We start from the raw sequence: 27,825 nt of genomic DNA on the forward strand, positions 1-27,825 counted from the left end.
TGTGTGTTTTATAGTGTGGATCATTGTGGAGAGTTCAGAATGACAGCAGGATTACACAAATGTAGGTCTACACACACACACACACACACACACACACACACACACACACACACACACAATCATTTAGTGATTTATTGTTGATTTGTGTCATTTAGTGAAATGTTTCTCTTCTTGTGTTCAGATGCCTGTGATCTCACACTGGATCCAAACACAGCACACACTCGACTCATTCTGTCTGATGAGAACAGGACAGTGACGCGTGTGTCTGAGTATCAGCCGTATCCTGATCATCCAGAGAGATTTGATGAGTATCTTCAGGTTCTGTGTGGAGAGAGTCTGACTGGACGCTGTTACTGGGAGGCTGAATGGAGCGGATATGCTGATATATCAGTGTCATATAAAGGAATCAGCAGGAAAGGAGAGAGAGACTGTGTGTTTGGATATAATGACAAATCCTGGAGTCTGTTCTGCTCTGATAACAGATTCTCTGTCCATCACAATAATAAAGACACTGTTATTCCTGTCGTCTCTTCATCCTCTAAGAGAGCAGGAGTGTATGTGGACGTGTCGGCCGGCACTCTGTCCTTCTACAGCGTCTCTGACACACACACACTCACACACTTACACACACTCAACACCACATTCACTGAACCCCTCTATGCTGGATTTAGGGTTTATGATATTAACTCCTCAGTGTCTCTGTGTGACATTAAACAGCGTCCTGAGAGAAACAACAGTGATACACACACAACCGGGTGAGTGAAATATACTGTGTCTTAGTGAAGGATTTCTCCAGACTGAATAATAGTTCAATCCTCTGTTCTTCATACATCACTAAACACTAGAGATGCACCATATTGGGTTTGTGCTGATACTCCATATGCTGATATTGCACAACATGTTTTGGCCAGTACCAATAAATACATATTTTCCTTTGTTTTGAAGCAACACAGAGTCTCTCCTGTGCAGAGACTATAAACACATTATTCTTCATTTTAGTTAGTTTAGAGCTAAATCTATTTCTCCTTCAGTTTCAGAGTTGTGAGGTCTCTGTGAATAGGGCTTAAGACTGATTTACTGGTATTTCTCTAAAGCTCCTGATCACACACGATCTCTAAACTGTAATTTGCTATTAATTGTCTGTAATTTTCTAGCTGTAGTGTGATCTTCTTTTCTATTAATATTCCTGCAGACGAGGAATAAGACAGAAATAGACAAATTCACTCAGTATTACTTGATCTATTCCAGCACTTCCTCAATTACAATCAAGCACAATTAACTGTAGACAGTTGTGTTGTGCGCAGTAAAACAGTCCAGTTCTTTATAGTCAAACTCATTTATTATGTTTGATAATGAACATTTCTGTCCACCCCAGACTGCTGATGGTCTTTATCTGTCCACCTCTGTGAAAATATCCACAGTTAAAAACACTGATTTATAGAAGACTGGACACATTATTCAGCTTGAGCTTATTGATGGAGAATATAGAGTTCATGTTGGCTAGTTAAACATAAACATAACTGGACAATTATGTGTGAATTAAACTGTCATTATAGTATATATGTGTTTGCCATATTAGATTGTTTGTTATTAGTGAGTGACATCACAGGTGTCAGTCGCAGCATTATATACTAGCTTTATATTTTCTCTCTGTCAAACTGCCTGTCAAATAGTTTTTATAGTAAACTGTTTGTATGTTGTTGGTTTTGAATTGTTGGTAATACTTTACAATAAGGTCCCATTAGTTAACATTCGTTAATGCATTAACTGTATTTGTTAACGTTAGTTAGTCAACTGTTCATTGTTAGTTCATGTTAGTTCAGGTCCATTAAATAATATTGATAGATACAACTTTTGTTTTTAATAATGTATTAATAAACATTGAAAATAACATTAACTGAGATGAATAAAAGCAGCTGACTCTTTGCTTCTGCCTTCTTCTGGTTCTTCACAGGTTCTCTCAGCCCAAACCTTCTGGGCTGGATATTCACCCGCTGCTGAACTGTCAGTCTTGTGTCCATATAGCTGATTCTGATCAGTGGCTTCAGATTGAGCCGTCGGCCTGTACAGATGAAGGAGGGTCAAAGTTCAGGGTCAGCACTGACCCAGGCCGTTACGAGTGTGTCAGGACCAGAATGCGATGGGTCTGTGACTGTGTCGTCACCCTTCAGTACCGTACCGTAGACGGACTCTTCCTCAACGCAGAGCTGGAGAGGCTGCAGTGCAACCGGATCGGTCCAGTGATTGACGTGACGGTGATCTCAGGGAAACTGGAGGAAGTTCATCTGCCCCATTACGCCTGTTTAGGAGAGTCTGACCCCTCTCTCAAAGATGCTGTGAAAGTCCTGACCGTAAAAGATGAGGGAATAACCACAGAACCTGTGCAGTTGACCCGATTCCATGCTAAGATTGTCCAACCATCCTTCTCTATTACAACATTAATTATAAGTTGGATAATGCGATGGGACGAACACTGCGATCTTCTTCTCTACATGCGTTCTAAAGATCCTCTCATTCTACATCTCTACTTGTTTCCAATTGATGATCATGCAAAAGAAAAGGTTGAGAAGAAAGAAAAGTCATATGACCCAATAGATTATCCCAGACCTGGCAGGCCAATTCGGATGAACACGCCACACATTCTTGATGTTCCTGGTGCCTCTATCCATCCCAAAGAAGGGATCACATTCACAAGAGAAACTCCCCCAAACTTCTTCAGGGTCAAGACTCGTCTGGATAATGATCTTCAAATGACTCTTATAAGAGAAGAGGATCAGAAGACCGTCTGGACTGCAACGATTGAGAAAGATGATCTGATTCATCCTAAGAGAGACGAGCCGCGTCTGAATAGTGATCAGATTCGTCCTAAGAGAGATGAGCCGCGTCTGAATAGTGAGGCAGATAAAGCAAGATATTTTGATAAGCATTGGCCAGATCTCATTCAGGGGGTTACAAATGTCCAGATTATTGCAGATAAACTGTGTCAGCAAGAACTAATTCATGAGGAACAATATTCAGAAATCACACAGAGTTTAACCAGTCAGGAGAGCATGAGAAAGATCTGTGACATTATACGCAAACACAGAGATCCTGTGAAAGCTGAATTCATCTCAGTTCTTCAGGAAGAGAAGCTTTACCACTTTTGAACATTGGTCTGATTCTTGATCTGATATGGGTTTATCTTATCAAAATATACTCCTTTCATCAAATATTCATTCATAGTAACATTACAAATAAATTAAAGTTTTTGCTTTGCTCTTTTTGCTCTTTACATTGTAAACGTTCTACAGGGAAATAAATGTAAGTTTTTGCACATCTAAGTAAATGTTCCACAGGGAAGGTAAAACGAGTTCAATGTTAAAGTAAATGTATACCAGCATTTATATTTATGTTTGTCTAACTGTATTTCATACTTGTTGGTGGATTGCTGATGTACATTTTTATAGATTAGCCATAAACTATCAAATGTTGTAGTTTACTAAAAAGGACAGAGTCCATCTCTTTTTTCATATGATTATATGAAAGCTTTAAGAGAAGCTTTACCACTCTTGAACGTTGGTGTCAGGGTCCTGTGCTGAGAGTCTTGTCTGTTTTCTCTCTGTTCAATGTCTCCTTGTTTGTCTTGTGTCTGATCATATGGCTTTGTCTTTATTTGTGTTTGCCATGTGCTCCTCTAGTCCCGGCTCCTTGTTTAGTCCATGTCTAGTCCTCGTTGGCCTGGTTGTGTTCACCTGATTCTTGTGTGCTCTGCTCTAGGGGTGTGCGATATTGACAAAACATTTTATCTCTATATTTTCTGGGATTTTCTCGATAACCATTATTAGACGATATTTTGCTGGGTGTGTTTATTGTGTTGTAGTCCATGAGCCAGGGCCCCAAATTTGGTGCACCGGTATCATCTGGGGGGGCAAATGCTATCATTGTTTTTTGGCAAGGTATACACCCCTAGTATTAGAAAAATCACGATAGCAGTGCAGGGGTGGCAGCGAAATCACTTTATTCAGCTCATGAAGTTACTAACCCCCTAAAATAAATTCCGTTTTTGAAATCTGGTGTATATCTGGTTTAGGCTCATGCTAGGGATATTGTCAATATTCTATAATATGGTGCTTGGTATCGTTGGAAAGGGGACCTTTTAGGCTTTCATTTAAGCCCAGTACTGAATCTGTCTGACAAACAGAGAGGTCACAAGACTTCTTTAAACCAGAAATAACACACATTTTTTCACAATTTCCGCCTAAACTGTATGCTTTCTTTTATCCCTGTGGCATGAAAGAACACCATGGACACAAAACTCAACAACTTCAATACTCAAGGCACTCTGATGACTCAGAAAATGTATAATATACCAATACTATTTATTTGTGAGAGCCTTAAATTAGACTTCTGCAGCCAGCACAAGTCTTCAAAATAGAATAGAGCCAATAGAATGGACAAATAGAATACCCTATTAGTCCAGGGCCAAATGGCCTATTTATTCATGTACAGTTGTAATAAAAAGTAATTGTTTCAATAGTGTTGTCAGCATAACACTTGTAAGTGGTTTAACAAAATGTTTCTATCATGTATTTTGATATTCACCCACTTTCAGTCAGAATGTCAGAAAGTAGCTCATGCAGGGAATGTTGATGGATTTTGACAGTTTGACGAGGTTTTGCCAGTTTTGTGAAAAGATTGTTGGTTCAGTTGACTGGTTATAACAACACTACCAACTATGCCATCTTCAATCAACTTCCACTGAGTTCCAGGGGTATTAAATGTAAGTACAAAATACTTTTTCTCTTGTGCTTGTGAATTGGTGGGGAATAGTAGCAATGACTTAAGGCCTCATTATACTTCTGCGTCGGACATACGCCGGAGCCTATACGCCGTAGGCAACGTGTTGGTTTTAATTTATACTTCTGTGTCGTTGTCCGCGTTGACGCGCACCTGGGTGTAACGGTGGTCAGACGGTGAAGGGACTGAGACCAAAACTGGCTTTTCTCACATTTATTCCTTTGGAAAATCAGAACACAAAACATGCCTTCAGGCACTGGAGTACATAAAACAGCATCCGATGTAAAGCATACCGCTTCTGATCCTCTGTTGTAAATGATTACAAATAGAAACATTCATACAGAAGGATACACCTTTAGCATACTAGACAGGGATAAAATAAACTTAAGAAAAATACACAGGAAAATATTTCCTCATTCTGTAACTAATTCACATTTAACATATGGAGCAACATACCTTTGGAAAATCAGAACACAAAACATGCCTTCAGGCACTGGAGTACATAAAACAGCATCTGCACATACAAAATAAAAGAAATGCACTGAATACATGGAAAGTTGCTAGTGGAGTTTGCAGCTAGTCACGTACGACTCAGTGTGTATGAACTCGTGGTCATAATGAAACCATTAATAAACTTTCTCTAAGTTGCTATAATTGCATCCAAATCTTAACAATACATGTAAAGTAATATAACACAGGTGATATGTCGAAGTTTTCAACTTAAACAACATTTTACAGTTACAACATTGAAACAAAGTGGGAAGTGCTTTATACAGTCAACCTACCCGATGTAAAGCATACCGCTTCTGATCAGGTACGGCAACAACACAAGGACAAAACACAGCAGAGCTGCAGTACACCATTTCTCCAAAGGGGGGCTCCAAAACACCAAACTCAATACAGCTGCTTAATCACGGTGAAAATCACATACTAACACTAACTTACATTTCTAACTCTGTTACACCCACCTCCCCTGAATTTCACCAAATTTGAGCAGCAACCACACAGTACTTCCAAAGGCAAAAAGTACACTACTTTCTAACACTAGACAGAAGGTCACCAATTACAGGACAGCCAACCCAAAGGTATCCAATAAGGATAAAGTGGAAGAAGAGGTGCGCAAACTCTCCAACCAACCACTGGCAGTAGGGTGCCTTATACACCCCACAAGACCCATTTATACTGTGTACTAAAGCCTCTAGGAAAAGAGAAGAAAAAACAAAAAAAAAAGAAAAAAAAATTTTCTGAAAACCTTGGACCATATAACCAATGTTACCAAACGTGTGTATGACCTCAACTCTAAGTCTGATCATGAAAAACCTGAAACACTGACCTGCAGATAGCCTGCATAGACGGATGTGTGTGAACAATATCTTGCCTTGACATAGTTTGAATTAGTCTGTCAACTGGCTTGAGAACGCGACCAAATCTAGACCTCACCTGTGTGAACGTACTAGGATTTTCAGACTGTGAAACAGAAGCTACTGTGTCAACATTGTTCATGTCATTAGCTTTGTCTGTCTGTGTTACGACAGTCTGTCCATCCATGTTGCTGGCAACAGCTGTACTAACGTCAGTGCTAGTCACAGGTGTAGAGTCAGAGGCTATGGACTGGTCTCCTGTCTGGTCCTCAGACATTTCTGGGTCACTCTGAGAGACAAGAGGAACTGATCCTGTTCCTCCATTATCAGCCGACTCAGCTTGTGAGTGTTCAGGGAATGGTGATTGCGCAATCCACTGTACAGTTCGTCCCTCAGAATCCACTTGCCCTGGAACAGTTATGGAATCAGATCCAACTCTCTCTCTCTGTGTTCGTCCCATCGGTGCTCCCTGAAATCCCGGGCTAGAAATCAGATCATCACAGTCCTCACTCATGTTATCACGCAAAGAACTTTGTCTCACTATTGACACGGAGTCGTCACTTGGGTTTGACTGCTGAACAGAAGACAAAGATGAGACTGGGTCGGAGATCACACTTGTGTTTTCCACAGGCAGGAAATTCACCAACATCAACAGATTACGGTGGACGACTTTCTCCTGTCCAGAGACTGTGTCACATATCCTGTAAGTGTGTGTTTCAATGTTCCTGTTTACTACAGTGTACACAGTGGATTCCCAACGATCTGCAGTCTTCCTCTTTCCTCTTTCCTTTTTGTTAGCCACCAATACACGGTCACCAATGTCAATGGTAGGGCCCTTGACTCTCTTGTTGTAGATCTCAGTGTGACGGTGCTGTTCTTTCATGACATGTTCCTGAGCTATCAACATAGCATCTTGTAGATCTTTCGTCAGAGATACCACATACTTGTCATAGCTGACCACAGCTGGATCATTCAGAACAGTACGGAAGAGGACATCGACTGGCAGACGAGGAGTCCGTCCAAACATCAAATAAAAAGGTGCATATCCCGTTGTCTCATGAACTGAGCTGTTGTACATGAATGTGAGGGTCTGAAGACGTCTTGGCCAATTGGCTTTTGTGTCTGGAGCAAGTGCACGGATCATATTGCCAAGGGTCCTGTTAAAACGTTCCACGCTCCCGTTACCCATAGGGTGATATGGTGTAGTGTGTGATTTCCTAATACCAGAGACTCTAAGTAGCTCGCTGATCAGTTGACTCTCGAAACTGGCTCCTTGGTCACTGTGGATACGTTCTGGAAACCCAAATACACAGAAGAACTTGTCCCAAAGGACTCTCGCCACCTGCTTTGCTGACTGATCCTTGCAGGGGAATGCCTGGGCCATTCTTGTAAAGTGGTCAGTCACCACCAGCACGTCGACCGAATTATTCCTTGCATCCTCCGCTGACCAAAAGTCAATACAAACAAGCTGTAGTGGCCTGGTGGATGTGATGCTTTCCAAGGGTGCCCTGCCAGCAGGTTCGGCAGTCTTGCTGACGATGCAACGCCTGCAGTTGCGGACATAGTCTCTCACGTCCCTGTCAAGACTAAGCCAAAAGAACCTCTGCCTGGCCAGTCCAAGACTTCTGAACTGACCCTGGTGACCAGCATCATCGTGAACACCTCTCAGGACAACAGCTTTAAGTGACTCAGAGACTACATACTGGTGACGCTTTGACTTTGTGGTCTGGTCTCTTGAAACTCTGTAGAGTATCCCATTGCTCACAATAAGCTTCTCCCAGTGCTTTAAATATCTCAAAACCGTGACTGATTCTTTTACTCGTTCTCTCCTGGAGGGTCTGCGACGTCTTTCCACATAATACAAGACTCGAAAGAGGGCTCTGTCACCGACCTGTTCATCACGAAGTTCCTTTTCTGTGTAAGCAGGCAGGGAAACCTGACCACCAGGGACAAACTGTGGCACATGGTGCAGAGCGGCAACAGCACGGGTTCTTGCTCCAGTCTCCCACTCACTGTGTGACTGCAAGACAGCAGATATATCGTCCATCCCAATGGACTGAGTGTGAACACACAAAGGAGCAGACATACTCCCAACACGATCATCACCTTGCCGTAGATTCCCATCATGGGCACTGGAGTAGCGAAAGGTGTCTTGAACAGAGTCACTCGTCAAACCTTGGACCTCAGAGAGAAGTGTGGTATAAGGCTCCTGAAGTAATCTGAGACTGACTCTCTCCTTCACAAAAGGCACACGGCTTAAGGCATCAGCAACAACATTCTGTGGACCTGGAACATACTTGATATCAAAGCTGTAGCCGGCTAGCTTGGCCACCCAACGTTGTTCACAGCAATCCAACTTGGGCTTTGTCAAGATGTGAGTCAACGGATTGTTGTCTGTCCACACTGTGAACACATGACCCTTCAACCAGTGGCTGAACTTGTCACAGATGGCCCACTTCAACGCCAAGAATTCTAAACGGTGTGCTGGGTAATTCTTCTGAGACTGAGAAAGAGATTTGCTGGCAAATGCGATGGGCCTTGCCCTGGTTTCTCCCTCCTTGATCTGCGATAAAACGGCACCAATACCGTCAAGAGAAGCATCTACAGACAGCATGAAAGGGCGGGTGAAATCAGGGTGAGCAAGGACAACTGTTTCGGCCAGTGACAATCTCAGTTTCTGGAAAGCTTGCTCCATGTCAGGGGTCCAGTCAGCGGCACTCAACTTCCTGCTCTGAGATCTGTGTTTACTCATTAGCTTCTGCTTACTTTTTAGTTTCTGGCCTGACAACAGAGAGAAGAGGGGCTTAGCGATGGCTGAGTAATTGGGTACAAAGTGTTGGTAGTAATTGATCATTCCCAAGAAAGACCTAACCCGCTTCGCCGAGGGAGTCACACCGTCTGATTCCATTAGGTCAGCACTTGTCATTTTCATGATGCCCTCAACCTTACTGGGATCAGTCGACACACCAGTTTCATCGACTATGTGCCCAAGGAACTTCACAGCCTTTCGAAGGAAAAAGCACTTCTTGGGGGCTAACTTCAGGTTGTGGCTACGTAATCTGCTAAACACCACCTCCAAACGTTGCAGAGCAGTCTCTTCATCAGGAGCAAAGACAAGCAAATCATCCAAGTAGCAAAGCAAACTCAGATAGTTCTGATCTCCAAAAATGCTAGTCATCATGCGCATAAAACTTCCAGGGCTATTGCAGAGACCTTGTGGCAAACGATTGTACTCATATAAACCCATTGGAGTGGTGAAGGCAGAGTACTTTTTGTCATCTTCGTGCAACGGCATGTTATAGAACCCGGAAGTCAAATCCATAGTACTGAAAAGGGCGTTTCCTCCAAGTGCTGCTAGGCAGTCGGCCTGGTGAGGGAGAGGGTGAGCATCTTTAAAAGTTCGCTTGTTCAACCAGCGAAAATCCGTACAGATTCTAAGATCCCCATTCTTTTTCCATACGAGAACTAATGGAGACGCATATTCACTGGTGGACTTCCTGATAATTTCTCTCTCTTCCATCTCACTCAGCACTTGGCGCAGCTTCTGATATTGACTTGGGGGCACCCGCCTGAAAGGGAGTCGGAATGGCCTGCGATCTGAGAGGTGAATGCGATGGACAAAATCCTTTGCCTCTCCACAGTCCAGATGATGACGTGAGAAGATATCATTGTAGCGCACAACCAGTTCAGTCAGCTTGCCTTTACACTGCTCGGACACATCACAGGAGTTTATGTCTATCTCACTCAATCCAACTGCCTTGAGTTTGTCGTCAACAGAACATGCATTATTCTCAGATCTACTAGCTACTAAAGAACACCTGGCCATTGAGACCCCAGTGTGTGTGTCATCCATATCTTCCAGCGCAATGCAGGGAAAAACGTCAGCTAACTTAGCATTGCGTCTCACCAAGACGGGTTTATCAGAGGTGTTTATCAGCTTTAACGGAAACCATCTGTCTCCCCACAAAGACGTCACCATTCTTGCCACCAGAATTCCCCTTGGAGCTGAGCGGCATGATGTGAGTACAGCCATCACAGTGCTACCAGGAGATACAGCAACAGACTTGGGTAGCTTTCCCCACATCAAGTACTCACGACCAGGTTCAAGGCACACTGCCGAGTTGCTTCTCACAGTGCCTATCTTGCAGGGAACTTCCTCACCTCTCCAACGGTCCACACCAGCAAGCATGGAGAGGAACTGTTCAGATTCTGGATCGCCAGCAGGACAAGGGGCAGACACAGCTTTCCAATAGGCATCACACTGCTTATACTGATGAAGAACATGCTTGATTACATTGGTACCTAATATCATTTCATCATGCTGGCCCTGGACAACTAGAGTAGGAACTATGATCTTGCAGCCATACACCTCCATCTGCAGATAGACAGCTGACTTAGGCATGACGCGACGGCCACCACAGCCAATGAGGACAACATCTGTACTGAACTGATCATGTGCTGTGAAAGCTCCAGCTTCTCTAAGCTTCATCTCGGCAGTTTCACTGATAGTACAAGCCATAGAGCCACTGTCTAGCATAGCGTTCAAGGTCACTGTATTATCAATAATCACAGGAGTATAGAAAAGACTGTCACTGCCGACAACTTTGTGTATGTTCTGAAAGACAACAGTTTGAGTGTCATTACAAGCCATCTTGTTCATCGTGTAAACGGCTTCTGCATTAGAAACATCTTCACTGTGGGAGTTAAAATTATGACCCATACTGTCTCCCTCTGAATATGAGTCTACTAGTTTCCCTTCGACTGAGGCTCAGGGGAAGACCTGGTGGGACATCCCATACGTGTGTGGCCTGGGGCAAGGCAAGTGAAACACAGCTTCTCTGACATGCAATGGGTGATGGTGGTGTGTTTGCTGTCACCACAGACACGACAAGCTTTCTCTCGATTACCACCCTGGAATTTTCCGCCACGAGCACTGCTGCGCTGCTGCACTTTCCCCATCATCTGCTCTAACATGGCCATCATACGAGACATAATTCTATCCTCAGCGTCTTGACTATTCTGTAATACAGCTGGGGTAGAGGCACATGATGGGGGGCATGGAGTCTGATGTGAGGTGTAGCTCTGACTGGAAACTGTGACCGAGGACGGACACTGCGGGTGACACACTGGACTAGGGACTGGAGCAGTAGTGAGGGTAGGGCACTGAGTGTGACACTGCTCAGGCACAGACTGACTGTATGCCGCTGGGTTAGGCTGCATGTTGGCAAGGGTGGTGGTGTGGCTCTTTACCCGCACATCTGCACAGGCTCTTCCAGAGGCCCTTAGCTCTCTCTGATAGTCATCAATTCTCAACTGTATGTCACGTGCACTCCACTCATGAATGGGCTTACACTTAAAGATAGAGGAGAGTTCTGGGTCGGGACAATGCTTGACAAACATACGTGTCACCTCTTCACCGGAATTCTCCATCCGCCTGCCTTGCCTGCGGAGGCCTTCATCAGCCAGATCAGCTGCTCTGTTTACTCTCAACCAGTAATCAACTGGGCTCTCGCCAGGTCTGGGCAGGGTGGAGTAAAAATCTGCTAGTGGGAGACATGAGGACACATCACTGAAATACTGGAGGAGAATATCATAAATGAGGCCAGGGTTCTGTTTCACGTCAAGAGTCTGATCACTGCGCAGGGCAACCTTCACAACATCTCTCGCTTTGCCCATCAACCTCCCCATGATTTCTTCTGCCTGCTCATCCACAGAACACCGCTGCTTTCTCAGATAAGCTTTAGTTATGTCAATCCAGTCCTGGACTGGATATTTGTCAGAACCGTCACCTCTGAACAGCTTAGGCTCTTTGTCTGATTTTACATGTACAGTAACGTGTGAGTCTGTCTGTCTTACAGTGCTAGAGTCAGTTCCTATATGTGTAGGTGATGTGTTCTGCATGTGTGTGATGTGATGTGCAGGGGATGAGCCACCCTGCTGTTCACTGCTAGTATTCACTATGCCAGCAGACATTAACTTGGCTACAATAGACTCACCAATCTGGGCACCTAACTGTCCCACCATGCTCGTGAGGTGGTTAATAGCAGCAGAATCAATACTGCTGGGTGTGGATGTGAGAGGACCCTCCCCCATAGACTGGCCAACAGGAGTACAACCTGGGTTCTGACCTAACCCTGTACCCCTACCGCTGTCAGCTAATGACTGGGAATAACCCACCTCCCCACTGTCCAACCTATGTCCAACAGCACCGCTATCAGAACCCCGCCATGCACCCCACATACCCCTCCCTTTAGGAAGAAGTGGACTAGCAAAATTATCTCCAACATTACTGTAACTATATTTCTCAGCCATAATGGTAAGTATCTGCGTTGTGTATTATCAAAAAAAATAAAAATAACAAATAACAAAAAAAAAAAATATATATATATATAGTGCAAGAGATAACAATATTAGAGAAAGAACGCTGTAGCTTACTGTATATTAAGCATAATGAACAATTCCCCACACTGGAATAATATAAACACAGCCCTATACTGCCTAACCATATACAAAGACAACTCTAACCACACTTGATCTCGCACACTCGAGCTGGACTTTAACGCAGCATCCACGGCGATCGGCGTCGGGCTGATCTGGGAGATCGACAGGTCACGGCACCAGTGTAACGGTGGTCAGACGGTGAAGGGACTGAGACCAAAACTGGCTTTTCTCACATTTATTCCTTTGGAAAATCAGAACACAAAACATGCCTTCAGGCACTGGAGTACATAAAACAGCATCCGATGTAAAGCATACCGCTTCTGATCCTCTGTTGTAAATGATTACAAATAGAAACATTCATACAGAAGGATACACCTTTAGCATACTAGACAGGGATAAAATAAACTTAAGAAAAATACACAGGAAAATATTTCCTCATTCTGTAACTAATTCACATTTAACATATGGAGCAACATACCTTTGGAAAATCAGAACACAAAACATGCCTTCAGGCACTGGAGTACATAAAACAGCATCTGCACATACAAAATAAAAGAAATGCACTGAATACATGGAAAGTTGCTAGTGGAGTTTGCAGCTAGTCACGTACGACTCAGTGTGTATGAACTCGTGGTCATAATGAAACCATTAATAAACTTTCTCTAAGTTGCTATAATTGCATCCAAATCTTAACAATACATGTAAAGTAATATAACACAGGTGATATGTCGAAGTTTTCAACTTAAACAACATTTTACAGTTACAACATTGAAACAAAGTGGGAAGTGCTTTATACAGTCAACCTACCCGATGTAAAGCATACCGCTTCTGATCAGGTACGGCAACAACACAAGGACAAAACACAGCAGAGCTGCAGTACACCATTTCTCCAAAGGGGGGCTCCAAAACACCAAACTCAATACAGCTGCTTAATCACGGTGAAAATCACATACTAACACTAACTTACATTTCTAACTCTGTTACACCGGCAGCATGAAACCCCGAGGGAGGGGTTCTGGCAGACCAATCACAGCGCTTGTATCCGCGTAGAATTGACGCTGAAAGGTCCCCTTTCCAACGATACCAAGCACCATATTATAGAATATTGACAATATCCCAAGCATGAGCCTAAACCAGATATACACCAGATTTCAAAAACGGAATTTATTTTAGGGGGTTAGTAACTACATGAGCTGAAAAAAGTGATTTCGCTACCACCGCTGCACTGCTATCGTGATTTTTCTAATACTAGGGGTGTATACCTTGCCAAAAAACAATGATAGCATTTGCCCCCCCGTTGATACCGATCAACCCCCCTGGCTCATGGAATTGGTACTATGGCAGGTTTAGGACTGCCGTGGACAGCCGACTCTCGAGCGCCTGATGATGACGTTCTGCTAGTTCAAACTCTTCCGTTAGAACCGAGAAGACGCGGGACGTTAAAAACCCTCACAAACGATCATATGTCACGGTAAGTTCAGTCAGTCTTTATTTAATATCGTGTCATGTTATCATATCTGTGTTTATGAGACCATATGAGACATTTCTATTGAACTGAAAAGAACAAAAACTGGGGTATAGAAAGGACTGGATATCGAAAGTGAAAGTTTAAAGTAAATATAACGGATTATTTTGATATCAGTCTGTGTTGATTTATTGAAAACTGAAACAGTCCTTAAAGCGACGTTATAAGCCGAGTTTCCTCACACATTTCCCGCTGTTTTGTCATCGACAAAGTAACGTTACGGAGCCCCTGAGGGGACCTTTGCAAAAAACAAAACTAATAATAATTAATTAATTTAATACATATTTAATTCATTAAAAAATATTTGTATACCATTATTCGTGACAAAGCGTTATATCATCATCATTAAGCACACAGTTGACACGACACTTAATGTTTTATTTTGATTAAACAACATACAAATATTTATAATTAAATTCATGTTGTCTTTATTCATTAAAATGCATAATATCAGTGTCATATGCATATACATCAGTTACAATTCAAGTCTTATCATAACTGGTAAAACCTGAAAGTCAAAGAAAGAAAACATCTGTATTTTATACTTTCTTTAGACCATAAACAATATCACTCAATATTAATATTAAATACTATGGTAATGTCTCAGATGGATCCTATACCTGAGGCGACATTCCCTTCTGTGCTTTCTCTCATAAAATAACCTTTTATCTACATAGCCTTTCATTCCCAACTAAACTACACGCCAAACGTGTTGCAGATTAGTGGACCGTCGATTCATTAAATGAGTTATTTCCTCAGTGAAGCCTCTTCTCCATCTCCACTGATCTCCATCAGACTCTGGTCTCCTTCTCTCTTTAGGCTGAAGTCTGCAGGCTTGTCTTCTAGTGGCTTTTATGCATCCAACTCTCATCTCATCCCTTTCCCACATCTGTAGTAATGACATTATAACACAAACTAGAAATTGTAACGCGTGAGCATGCGATAGTTTTCTCGTGCGCACGCAAAAGTCTGTATATATATTTTTTGTTGCAAAGGTCCCCTCAGGGGCTCCGTAACAAAGTGAATATCCAAGAAAAAAAAGAAAAAAGATTGTGAAATGTCCTTTCTCCAGCCCGTTTTCATCAAATTGGCCTTTTTTATTCATTTATGTTTTATTGAAGACAGAACAAGTAGTGAATATAGCATAGCTTACAATTGTACAATACAAAATATGGCAGCAGGGAATCCGAAAATTATATCATAATATTTTAAACATGTTAATCACTTTTTTTCTTCTTCATTTTTTTACCTTGGGGATGAATTTACACTTTTTTTTTGTTTTGTTTATGTATATACAATTTTGCCAGCAGTATAAAAATAAAATAAAAATGTAATCAAGACCTTTGTTACCATTGTTCTCATTCTACACAATGGTATCCTTTAATTTAGTAAATATTTAATACTATTTTACTATAGAAAACTGTTGACTTAGTCAGTTTGGGTTTGCCAGTGGGGGACTAGTTCACCACAGATGTCCGGTTAGAGACATGAAGAAGCAGCAGAAAGTTTTCTTTGTAGCTTTATTTTCTCCACAACAATTCCATAATGCTTCAGTAAAGGTTTAGCACATAAGTGCAGATGAGGGCATTCGTGAGGCCATGAGTATGGGTGTGGTCTAAAACAAAGCATACAATATATATATCAATATAACATAACAGAAACAATTCAATAACAAGATAAATACATACAATGAGATGTAGCAGAAATGCTTCCATGAAACATAGGCAACATCATGTGAGTACGTGAACACAAATGAAATCCCTGAAAGCCTCTAAAAGTGTGGCTGGGCCGCAATAATTCACATCATCCGATGTTTTTCAACTGGCTTCATTTGGGAGAAAGCAATGATGGACCGTCCCTCAGTGGCACCAGTTCACTAACAATCAAGGTATGGCAAGTTCATGACGTTATTTAATCTAACAATATAACGATAACAGATAAGAGCGAGACACGACTGCAGTCACGACATTAACCAACAGCACCAACCCATTTAAAACCTAAACAATATAGTTAAGAGAATAATCCCATATTTGGAGACTGGAGATAAGCTGGTAACAGCAGCTTTATGAGTGAATACAGATTCCCTTACGACTCTACAAATAAAGGTGAAATAGAGATCTCATAAATGAGTGAATTCGGCTGGTTTAAAGCCACTATAGGCCTACGTCGCTAGCAAACGATGTGTTTTTAACGATTGCCATAACAATAGTTACTAGTCACTATTGAAATAAGTACTAGTATCTAATGAGTAAATACTCGTGTCTAATAATAAATAAATACTAGTAACTAATGAATAAGTACTAGTAGCCTACCAATTTAATAGGCTTTTTTCAATGTTTTTTGCTCTAGTTACACAAAACTCTTCCTCTCAGCGCCTTTTGGACAGATTGTCCCCATTGAAACCCATTAAAGCGTTGGAGCTCATCCGCTTCCTCTACAGCAGGCCGACTCTGCAGGCGCTAACAGCTCGCGGTGAACACGGCTAACGGGGTTTATCAAGTCAGTGGGATTACCTCCTGCATATTCTATGTGTGCGTGACATGAGCAGCGCGTGTCTTCTGCAGGTCGAGCTTAGGGCTGGGCGATATGGCCTAAAAAAAAAATCCCCGATTTTTTTCACAAAAAATCCGATTTACGATTTAAATCGATTTTTTTTCCCTTCCCCTACTTAAAATCAATCTGCAGATGACAAAGAAATTGTTCAAAACAATTTTTTACTTTATTTTGTTTTGAATTTCCCTTCTGGGATTTGATTTGGATTTTCCCCTTGGGGTTAAAGTGCAATCAGAAACAACAAGGGATTGGGATTTGTGGGGAACGTGGAATTTTTTTTTACATCACAATAAAGCGTATTGTGATTGTCAAAACATTTGGTAACTAAACAGAATTGTATTAAGTTTAGTGACAACACAATGTTTACATGGTAGTCTACAATGACTGGTATACTACTGTTTTTATTATTGCTTTCACAATTTCAATTCAATTCTTGTGATTTGATTCTGATCTTGATTCAATATCGATTCCTTTGGATAAATAATAGGTACAGTAGATACATGTTAATTTAAAGGCCTTTCAGCTGGTATTATTATTAAAGGTTAAAAATAACATCTCAAATTGAATATAATGTGTTTTTTTTATAATAACAAGTTCAACATTATAATATTTTAATGATATAGGTAAAAATATAATAAATATGTAATATAGTTATCATATTTAGCAAAATACTACTCTCTACAGCAATTATTTTAAAGTCCAACTAACGTGCTATGGTCATTAATGGGCTTTCCAGAGGTAAAAGTAACTTTACATGACGTATTGTCTTATAGACCTCTTTCCGCAGTTGAAAAACACAGATCGATCGATTTTATTTCATTTCGGTAAGTTAAACTGTATCTTTCAAATTACCTATTGATCCTTCGTGTTTATTTAGCCTACTATTAACTAGTAGTAAAGAGTAACAGATGATCGGTTCACGTGCCGCTTGAACTCTGTCAGCGATCTGTCAAGCGCCAAAACGGTGTTTATTGTTTGAATTTCGTAATTAAATCGACAGAATCTGAGAGCTGAGAATTTGTTTCATAGCAATAGTAACCTTCTCTGTCTTGTCTGTCGGAGTCAGTGTCCTCTTTGCTTCGCGACTTTTCTCTGCGTGAGAAAATGGATGTGTGACGTGAGAGCGTTTAAAACGGTGAATTCGTGAGAGTTGACGGCTCTGCGGATTCAGTTTGTAAGACTGTAGGTTGTTTTTTGGCGGGTGTGTTTGTGCTGCCGCGGTCTTGCCGTGTTGTTTGTGTATCTCTATGCCAAACGCGCGGGGGAAGAGCTGAGCCTGTTCGGAGCTGCGGGAGCCCAGAGGGGAGCGTCGGCGAATGTTAAAGAGAAAACCGATTTTCATTCAAAAAAATCGACGTAAACTGCACATTCGAATTAATCAATAAAATCGATTTATCGCCCAGCCCTAGTCGAGCTCACCAGGTGTTCATCAAAGCTGAGATTAGGGCTGGGACGGTTACCGCATTACCGCAATACCGCGGTCACGTGACGCCTACCGCGGGTCTGAGCTTGTCACCGTCATCACCAAAAAAAAAAAAACACTGGCCTTCACATATGTGTTCACGTTGTGTCTAATGACATGGATTCATTGATTCTAATGACATGGATTGTGTCTAATAACATTGTGTCTTACATGGATTCAAGGTTTTCTAAACAAAACATCATCAAAAGATGGAGCAAATCTGACCTTTCGCAAGTTCGCAAGTTGGTCGATGACACATAATAACATTCCATTCGTAGGCTATTGACCCCTGTGGCGCGTTACGGCTGCGACGCGGCTACCGGAGCGGATCGCGCCCACTCTAGTCAATGCTTGTGTTTACAACAGCCACGACGCGGCGCGTTTCAGAAGCGTCTCTCTGCGCCGCTTCGCTAAAGATAGGCGCCTAGTCTATTTTCGACGGACGCCGCGTCTAAGCCGCACCGTAAATAAATAAAAAAAGTAAAAGCAGGACCTCAGCACGTGCTTATTTAACACAGTTCCGCAGAAGACCGCATTTGTCAACCCTCGCGGTCGCGGCAAGTGCACACTCACAGCACCAGAGAGGAAATCTTGACGGCACTTGCAAGAATATGGATAAGTAGGCTACATAATTAAATTCACAAATATTAAACCATTTAAACATTATTAAAAATACATAGGCTACTGAGTTACTAAAACAATATTTGCCAAAGAATACACTTGTATGTTCGTACACAGTTCGAACGTTCTTGTTTCCATTTGTTTAATTTCAAGATCTGAGGTGAATTATCCATTGTTGCTTTTACAGCTACAAAGCTGGAGCACTAAACGATATTCAAAGTCACGTTGCATGCTTTTAACATTAAATAAAGTACATAAACAGTACCTGAGATTATCATCGCCACACTTTGTTTGTTGTTCCAGCCGCCACGTCGCAGAAAAAAACTTGGGGAGGGGGGTTGAGGTTTAAAGCGGTTTACCGCAATACCGCGGGAATTTCTTGCTTTTCAACCGCGGTAAGAAAAAATCCATACCGTCCCAGCCCTAGCTGAGATGGGCCCAGATGTGCCCAGATGTCGGCTTTAAAGTAGTTGGAGCATCTTTAATGTTCTCGCACTCGCGTCTCTCCTCCCTCTGCCATTGAAAGCTACCGCCACAAAGCACATACGAGACAGATGACGTCAGAAAAGCGTCAGTACATTATAATGGGTTATGGTCTATTACTGAACCGATACCGAATCGTCCTCGTCTGCATCGTAGAAGCGATTAGTTTCGACACCGCTAATATCATACTCAGATTTGCAACAGAACTTGTTTAGATGAACGGCTTTGATGTTCTAGCCGTTTCAGAGCTCAACTTGTTTCTTAAAATATATATTTTATATAAAATAATGTTCATAAATAAATTTCATAAACTTAAACCTATATATATTTTTTTTTTTTGGATGTACTTATTAATTGTCTATTTACTTCAGCAATAATCTGCCAAGGGTCTTCTTTAAAGTGATGCCAAACTTAAGTCTGTGCTCCAAGCTTCAGTGTTTAATGACAGTGTTTTGACACGGACATGTTTGTCCTCTATGTATCTGTGTGTAACTTTAATTAACTGAAGCACAAGGGTTAAATCTGTTCATCTAAACCATAACTCCTGCTGAATGTGGCGTGACTGGAGAAAATAGTGTTTCAAAATTAGTTTTTGGGAATATTGACCTAGAATTTATGCGCTAAAATTAAACCGGAAAAGATTGAAAAAATTTACTACAAATGATAAGATATATCGCTAAACATTTTGAGGCGCTAAACCTTTTCTCTCAAAATAGTTTTTAAATGTAAAAGCTTAAATGTAAACCTGACAATATGAAGCGATATTCCCTCGGTCTGACACTCCCTCAGGATTCCTCATCAGAATGTCTGGGATTTTCTAATCTTTACCGGAATCATCATGTAAAGCAAAAGCGTAAGTCTAAGCTGTGTTTAGGTGAATTAACTAGCCGTCTGTTAAACTATAAGAGGAAATATATGTTTTAGTCCATTTCATTTATGACTGAATGATGCCTTTGTTGTGTTCATTGATGTTCGCAGGAACATGTGCTGAAAGTAATCTTGAACACACTGTAAACCTCTGTGAATTAAAGCTGCTGAATGTGATATAAATGTAATGCTCTCAGTGTCTCCATATAAAGGGAAGATGCGAGTCTCTGAGAACGAGTGCAGCGTCTCCAGAACCCAGCAGTGAGTCTCTGAAGAGTCACAGATCTATGAATAATCCCACAAATCCTGGAGATGGACTCAGTGACCTCTGACCCCAGGTGAGACACAATCCAGTGCTGGACACAATAGACCGACTCACACAACATCACAGATCATCTGAACTAATCATTTAGATTTAATCCATTGTAAAGATGTGTATAAATTATCATATCTTTTCTTAGTATCTCCAGGAAGAGGAAGAGATCTTCATCTCCAGAACCCAGCTGTGTGTCTCTGAAGAGTGACATATCCATTCATCATCCTCCTAACCTCAGTGATGAACCAGTGACCTCTGACCCCAGGTGAGGATAAACGTGACCTAGACCTAAGACCAAAATTTGTAGTTGTTTTTGCAGAAAACACTGTAATGGCTTTCCTGACATTACAAGTCTGACCTGACTATAAGTCATGTGTCAAAAGTGCATTTTTGAAAGAAAATAAACAGATAAGTTGAATCTGTGCATAAGTCACATGTTATTATTACAGGTATAAAGTGGCTCTACAGAGGACAATAGTGTTAATTTAGTTATTTGGTCAATTATGGGATATTGGTTTTGTAATATCGGCTCCACCGATGAATGGCGCGTCTGAAGGGAGACGAGTCAACTATGGTGTAAAGTAGCCAGCTTTGCTTTAATTAATAAACTTTGCTCAACATAACAGCCATTACTGCACTAACGAGATGTTGCATCAGTGCTGGATGTGTTGTTTAAGCTAAACTAAAGAACAGAAATGAACTCACTGAGTCACGTGTGCAATTAGACGTGCAGATATACAGCATATATAAACTCGACAGACAGTCACATGATCAGATACACTTTCCCACCATGACGCTTCTGTTGCGGCGGGTTCCCGGCCAGTGTCCGTTCTCAAACGTATAGTTATAGTCCGGGACACGTGGTGTTGTTGTTTTGAAGGGACAAGTGAGAGAGAATTGTACTTGCCCAACCGGACAAATGCCCTGATTAAAACGCCAGTATCAAAAAATTAAATAAAAAATAACAAGGGAATCACCAAAAACACGAGGATGATTCTGATTTTATTTAATTTAATGTAAGTGGCGATTGATAGCCTATAGTTGATCATAATATAAATGTCTTACCGTGTTTCCCTACGTTTTGATTGTTAACAGCCTAGTGTCTTATTCTAATTGAATGTATTGATGAAATTGAAGAATTTGAAAGGAAAGATGGAGCATACATTTAATAAAATTAGGAAAAAATGCCCTTTATAAAGGTAAAAAAAATTATTCTCATAAGATTGTTTTCCAACAGTGATTTAATGAAACATTGACAATTGAAGTTTGAAGGGAAAAAATTTAAGTAAAAAGCCTCTGTTAACCCTCTGGGGACCAAGCTGTTTTTGGGGCCCTTGAGATGTTCTGACATGCTCTGACATTTGTGCTTTTTTCAGTTATTTATAAACATGTTAATGGCAAAGGTGTAAATTCACTCTATATAGCACAAACAGGGCTACCATAATATGCGAGCAACGTGTATGTAGATGTTTGTATTTTTAAGAGAATAATGTTTATGCGTGGTTATTTAAAAAAATAAAAATGAAAGTTGCTGAAATAAGACCACAAAACTCATGCAAAATATGTGCCCACAAGACTTTTGACTAATGGATGTTGTCTCTTCGAGTTCTAGCTTCAAAATTATGTGAAAATAGTCTTGCTTTATCGTTCACAAAAAAAAATACATTGATTTAAATGGTGTAAAACAGGTTTTGCTTGGAAAGCCAATATGCGAGGGGGAGGAGTAGTTTACACCTTAGATTACAATGTCCCACCCACTCAGCATAATGACTCTGCATAATTAGCCATTCATTCAGGTGTGACACTGACTGAGCCACAATGCAAGGACAAAATATATATTTTGAAGAAGACTTATATTGACCATTTAAGATTTTGCTTACATCTATCTTGTAAATATGTTTTGCTATTTTATTAAAAAGGTTACAATTACAACAATAATTACAATTTCAGCAATATTTCTGCAAAAAAGTACTCTTTCTTTGTAAAAAAAAAAAAAAGATTATAGGCCTACATTTTATCATATGTATTCATTAGTTTGAATATAGCCAACATTGGAACATCTTAGTCTATGACTTTGTTTTTGACAAAATAGTATTTTTATATATATATATATGAGCAGAAAAGCTTATTTGATGTGACAGTCTATTCTACAGTAAAAACTGTACCCAAATCTAGTCAACAAAATGTTGTCTTTCATACTTCGCCTGACTGTAACGTTGTTTTTATGAAATATTAGGGCATAGCCTATAAATGTTAATTTGCAGTTTAATACGTTGCTTATACAAATACATTTTATTTCAACATATTCCAGTCGATTTTTACTCATCTCAGTAGGCTATAGCAAAGCAGTTTATTCTTTCACACACAGACGCGCGATTCATATTTAGGCTAAACAGTCTTTACAAATATGTACCCTTCATTCATCTCACAGAAACGCGATTCATATTTAGGCTAAACAGTCTTTACAAATATGTACCCTTCATTCATCTCACAGAAACGCGATTCATATTTAGGCTAAACAGTCTTTACAAATATGTACCCTTCATTCATCTCACAGAAACGCAATTCATATTATAGAAACGCGATTCATCTTTTTGTTTACATAGGCCTAACGTTATTCCATAACGTTATTCCACATTAACACTTGAGAAAGGATAACTTAGCCTACCTCACTCCTCAGCGGGATCTGCTCCTCATATTGCTCCTCATATCAGCACGGAAACTTTTCTCCATAAGGTAGGCTATATTATGCCTCTTTGTTTACAGCTGATGTGGGGGCGTAAGAAGAACTTTTATTTTAAATAAATGTTCATTTTAAATCAGCCTACCTCAGTGTGATGTGTGTCCATATCATCATGCTTAACACTGAGAATCTGAATAACTGTAATGTGATGATCAGATGCAGATATCTATCGGTTTGCGGGTGGATTATTTATTTTTAACAGTGGATTTGTGTGACTCAAAGTGCACCAGATTAATGAATTTATCTGTAAAAAGTACAAAATGTTCTTCCGGGGGGGCATGACCCCCGACCCCCCGAGAGGTACCGACCTCCACCCACTAAATACTGTGGGAAACACAGTCGGCTTTATGATGGTCTACGGAAAATACTAATTTTATTATCTTACTATTAAAATACATGATCAGGATTTTACCTCCTCGTTTTGAGCCAGGAGAAACCCTGAGTGTTGTATATAAGGAGAATCTGTTAAACTGACAATGTTCATTAATGTGTTGCTGTTCCTTGCATGTTTTATTCACAAACATGTTTTATGTGTGTATTTTGTCACCATTCAGAGATGATCAGACTGGAGACCAGGATTCTCCTCAGCCAGTGAATGATGAACTACAGAGAGTCAAACACAGACACAAAGCCAGCATGAAGAACAAGTATGAGAGATTATTTGAGGGACTGAAACTCCAAGAGAATGAAACCCCCCTGAACAGGATCTACACACAGCTCTACATCATAGAGGGAGAGAGAGAAGGAGTGAATGAAGAACGTGAGGTTTTACAGATGGAGAAAACAGCCAGAACACAACACTCACAAGACACTCCAATCTACTGCAATGACATCTTTAAAGCCTCTCCTGAACCAGGACGCCAGGAGAAAGAGCAGATCAAGACTGTTCTTACTAAAGGCATCGCTGGAATCGGGAAACCCGTCTCTGTGCAGAAGTCAGGGTCTAAAGGATCCTTAAAAAGTATGAAAACGTCTTAAATAAAATATACGTTTTTTTAAGGTCTTAAAATGTATTAAATTGCGCAAATTTTTGAAGAGTGGCATTAAATTTCATCTGGGCGGAATGAAAGAAAGATATGTCTGGAGAAACTATTTTCCATGCTAACATTATTTCACCAGCGCACGTCCCTGTCTAAAGACAGTAAAAAGTACCGTGTGCCTATAGCACAGGCATCTCACAGCATGTAGGGGGCAGTGTTTTCCCCGTAGGCCTGTCATAGAAACAGACGAAGAAGTGTTTCAGAGTGGCAGACGCGAGCCAAGATGGGGAAGTGCAGGTTTAATGATAACTGGCACGATGATGAGAAATATAGCGGCTGGTTACAACAAAACGACGGAATACGAAGAGCGGTGCAGACTTTGCAAAAAGACTATACAATTGGGAACAATGGGCTGCAAAGCCCTTGACACACATATGAAGGGAGAAGCACAAGCGCTATGCCGACAGTCAGGCAACATCTGTCCCCATTCAGATGTTTGCAGAATCGGTATCTACTTCACAGGCTAACGTAACGGGCCCAGTACAAGCAATGCCTTCGGTACATTCTCCCCAACCACTACACTGAAGGCTGAAATGCTGTGGGTTTTGCACACGGTTAGCCGACATCACTCCTATACGTCCAACGAAGACGTGAGCACCGTCTTCAGGGCAATGTTCCCTGACTCGGAATGTGCAAAAACATTTAGTTGTGGCAGGGACAAAACCTCTTATCTTGCTCGAGTTGGACTTGTTCCGTACATAAAAAGGGAACTTCTGTCAAGTGTGAATCAAGGCAGCTTCGTTGTCATGTTTGACGAAAGCATGAATAGGACCACCAAAAGCAAACACCTGGATTTGCATGTCAGGTATTGGGCGAATGACGAGAACGGTTCTCGAGTGCAGTCCCGGTATCTGGGATCACAGTATATGGGTCACTCCACTGCTGAAGACTTACTGGAAAAGTTCAAGACACAAGAGTGTGTCTCACAGGAGCTTTTCTGAGGGAGCTTTTACTTCGCAACAAATGATTTTTAAACCCAACAAGTCCTCCAACCCATACGACAATGTAGGTCTTTTGTCACTATCTTCAAATACGACCTATAAAAGCGTAGCCTAAATTGGCGCCCCTACCGGCAGCTGGAGATATGCTACAGAAACCTTCGCCTATGCATTGTGTTTTTTTAATCTACTTGCTGCCAGTATTTACGTTTTAAAATCTCTCAGCTATTCGCTATTGGATTTTTGATGACTTCAAAACACGTAGTACAGGTAAATTAGGATTTCCATTCGTCTCTCGTAAAGTAGGTTGATCGACGATCCCGTGTTTATGAACGCAATGCCGCGTTTTCAAGCTGTGTGACGTTCAAATCAATCAAACGGACGCCAGCATTATAAAGTTAGTTTTCATTAATATTAATTTGAAATTCGCCTGTGGTGGGAAAGCATCATGTAAAAAGGCCACACATTTACCATGTTTTTAACTGTCGCTCCGCCATGTCATGTGTTGTAAAAGCACAGTAACCGCATCCCATGCTTCTCCCACCGTAGATGACCATGCTAACCACAACACTTACCATGCTTTTACCAGAGTTGTAGGCTAGTTGTAATGTGGTATTTGTAGTTAAAGGGATGGTTTGGAGTAAAATCAACCTAGGGTCCTTTGCACCATGAGATACAAGATACATCATAGGATCCATTAGCGCCTGCACTAAGCCATCCGGCTGATATCTCTAAATAAGCTCTAACTTTAATAATGTGGGGAAAAAGGGAAAAAGGCTTCTGGGGGGTGTTTGGCTCGAGGTCATGGTGCAAAGGACCCTAGGTTGATTTTACTCCGAACCATCCCTTTAAAGCACAGTAATTACGGCACTTACCATGGTTTTACCAGAGTAACCGTAGTTACTGTGGTATTTGTTCTTAATGAACAGTAACCACAACACTTACCATGGTTTTACCAGAGTAACCGTAGTTACTGTGGTATTTGTTCTTAATGAACAGTAACCACAACACTTACCATGGTTTTACCAGAGTAACCGTAGTTACTGTGGTATTTGTTCTTAATGAACAGTAACCACAACACTTACCATGGTTTTACCACAATAACCACAGCACTTGCCATGCATTTAATACCTTTTTGTAATTTAATTGTAATTCAATATTTGTTCTGTCTTGCAGTTACTTCTGATCACACACTCCTCCATCTCCATCTCCATCTCCCACAACAACCTTTAATCATCAGCTCTTTTAAGAGGCCATCTCTCGCAAAAGCTCACTTTCTGTCTGTCTGGCTGTCTCTCACTCAGCTTTTTTTCTGAACTGTAATTCATTTACACACATTTTTGCTCTTTCTCTTCCTCATCATGGCAAAAAAAAAAAAAAAAATCTAATTTTGACCAATTCTGTCAGAAAGATGCTATTAACAGGGAACTTGAACTCAAAGCTCCCAGTGCTGATCTTGAAGAAGCTGCCAGTTATAACTGATTTGCCTTAACGAATGTATCCTTATTTTGTGTGTTATTAACTTTCCTTAAAGTGCTTCCTCTCAAATATTTTGTTCATGGATCATTTTTAACACTGTCTCAACATGTATATATTTCTCTTTGTTTCAGCTGAAAAGGATGTGCTGTCAAGGGCTTGTTAAACCTGTTTTCGTGGAGAGGGATGAATTCGGCCATCTTGTGCGTTTACGGAGAACACAAAAAGCTTCAAAGACAAACATTTCCAATGGTAGCCTATGTCTGTGTTGGTCTCAACCCTTGATTGAACATTACTGCAGTTACATTGTGCACATATTTGATGTTTCTTTAACTTTGTTTTACACACCACACGGCCCCATCAGTAAGAATCCCTAATAAAGTGTCATGTCGAAGTAGTAATAATTCATACAATTTGCCAAGTCAGCAAATTCATATGATATTGTACAAGTGTACTCGTCCAAAATTCTGACTTTTACTTCTGCTGTCATTGGCCATTGCCTCAACTCTCGTGCAGATTGTGCCCATTGTAAGTAGTCAGACTGTTTATATCAGAAAATTTATATTAAGTCCATTGTCTTCTTTATTAACCTTTACATATTGGCGCCGTCTCTTCTTGTTCCTACAGTACATGATATCTGTCCACACCTCATAGTCTGCCTTTTTTTCCCATGTTGATTTTTATTGAACACATCTGTTTAAGAAGCAGGAGTCTGGAAATGCTAGTTTAACATGTCACGTGACACATCAGATCTTTGAATAATTTGTCCTAATCAGATCACTTAAGTTTGTTCACACCACGAACAATAACTATAATGATAACTATTTTAACATCCACACCAAACGGACGATAAAGTTCTGTTTATTATAAGCGTTTAGGTTGTTTGCCATTTTAAGTGCTCAAGCTTTTTAAAGTCGGGTAGATTCTGATTGGCTGTCAATGTTTTTTTATTGTTCATCAGCTGGAAAAATTTTTTTATGAAAGTGATTCCAATGATATTGTTCCTCTGTGTCGTTAAATAGCTGCAGTGTGGACTCATCCTTGGTGTGAAGAGGCCTTTAAACTGCTTACAGCAATATTGGCAGCACGTAATCATCTTCAAAGGAATTCATATCTATTTATATAGCTTGCTAGCCTGGCTCCGCCCTCCTGCGTACTTCCGCTCAATTTTATTTCCCTTCAGTACTACGTCTGGGATTGTGGTGTATTCTTTGGTTTTCTCC

The 27,825-nt window shown here is 40.8% G+C and overlaps 1 protein-coding gene and 1 long non-coding RNA gene across 2 annotated transcripts in view; both read left to right on the forward strand.

Annotated features, from left to right (window-relative positions):
- The window catches only part of LOC311286236 (NACHT, LRR and PYD domains-containing protein 1 homolog), a 194,603-nt gene extending 190,823 nt beyond the window's left edge, over positions 1–3,780 (forward strand). The window contains exon 10 of the mRNA XM_084402353.1: positions 1,955–3,780. Coding sequence (XP_084258479.1) covers positions 1,955–3,146 — 1,192 coding nt within the window. The 3' untranslated portion in view covers positions 3,147–3,780. The remainder of the gene's footprint in view (positions 1–1,954) is intronic.
- Positions 3,781–19,980: 16,200 nt separating this feature from the next.
- LOC311286275 lies at positions 19,981–20,670 on the forward strand. Its single transcript, XR_014626520.1, has 3 exons — positions 19,981–20,075; positions 20,302–20,427; positions 20,551–20,670. It is a non-coding gene; the product is annotated as an uncharacterized lncRNA (long non-coding RNA).
- Positions 20,671–27,825: the final 7,155 nt, after the last annotated feature.

Source organism: Rutilus rutilus, assembly GCF_951802725.1.
Source record: "Rutilus rutilus genome assembly, chromosome: 2".
In the NCBI taxonomy this organism is placed as follows: domain Eukaryota; kingdom Metazoa; phylum Chordata; class Actinopteri; order Cypriniformes; family Leuciscidae; genus Rutilus; species Rutilus rutilus.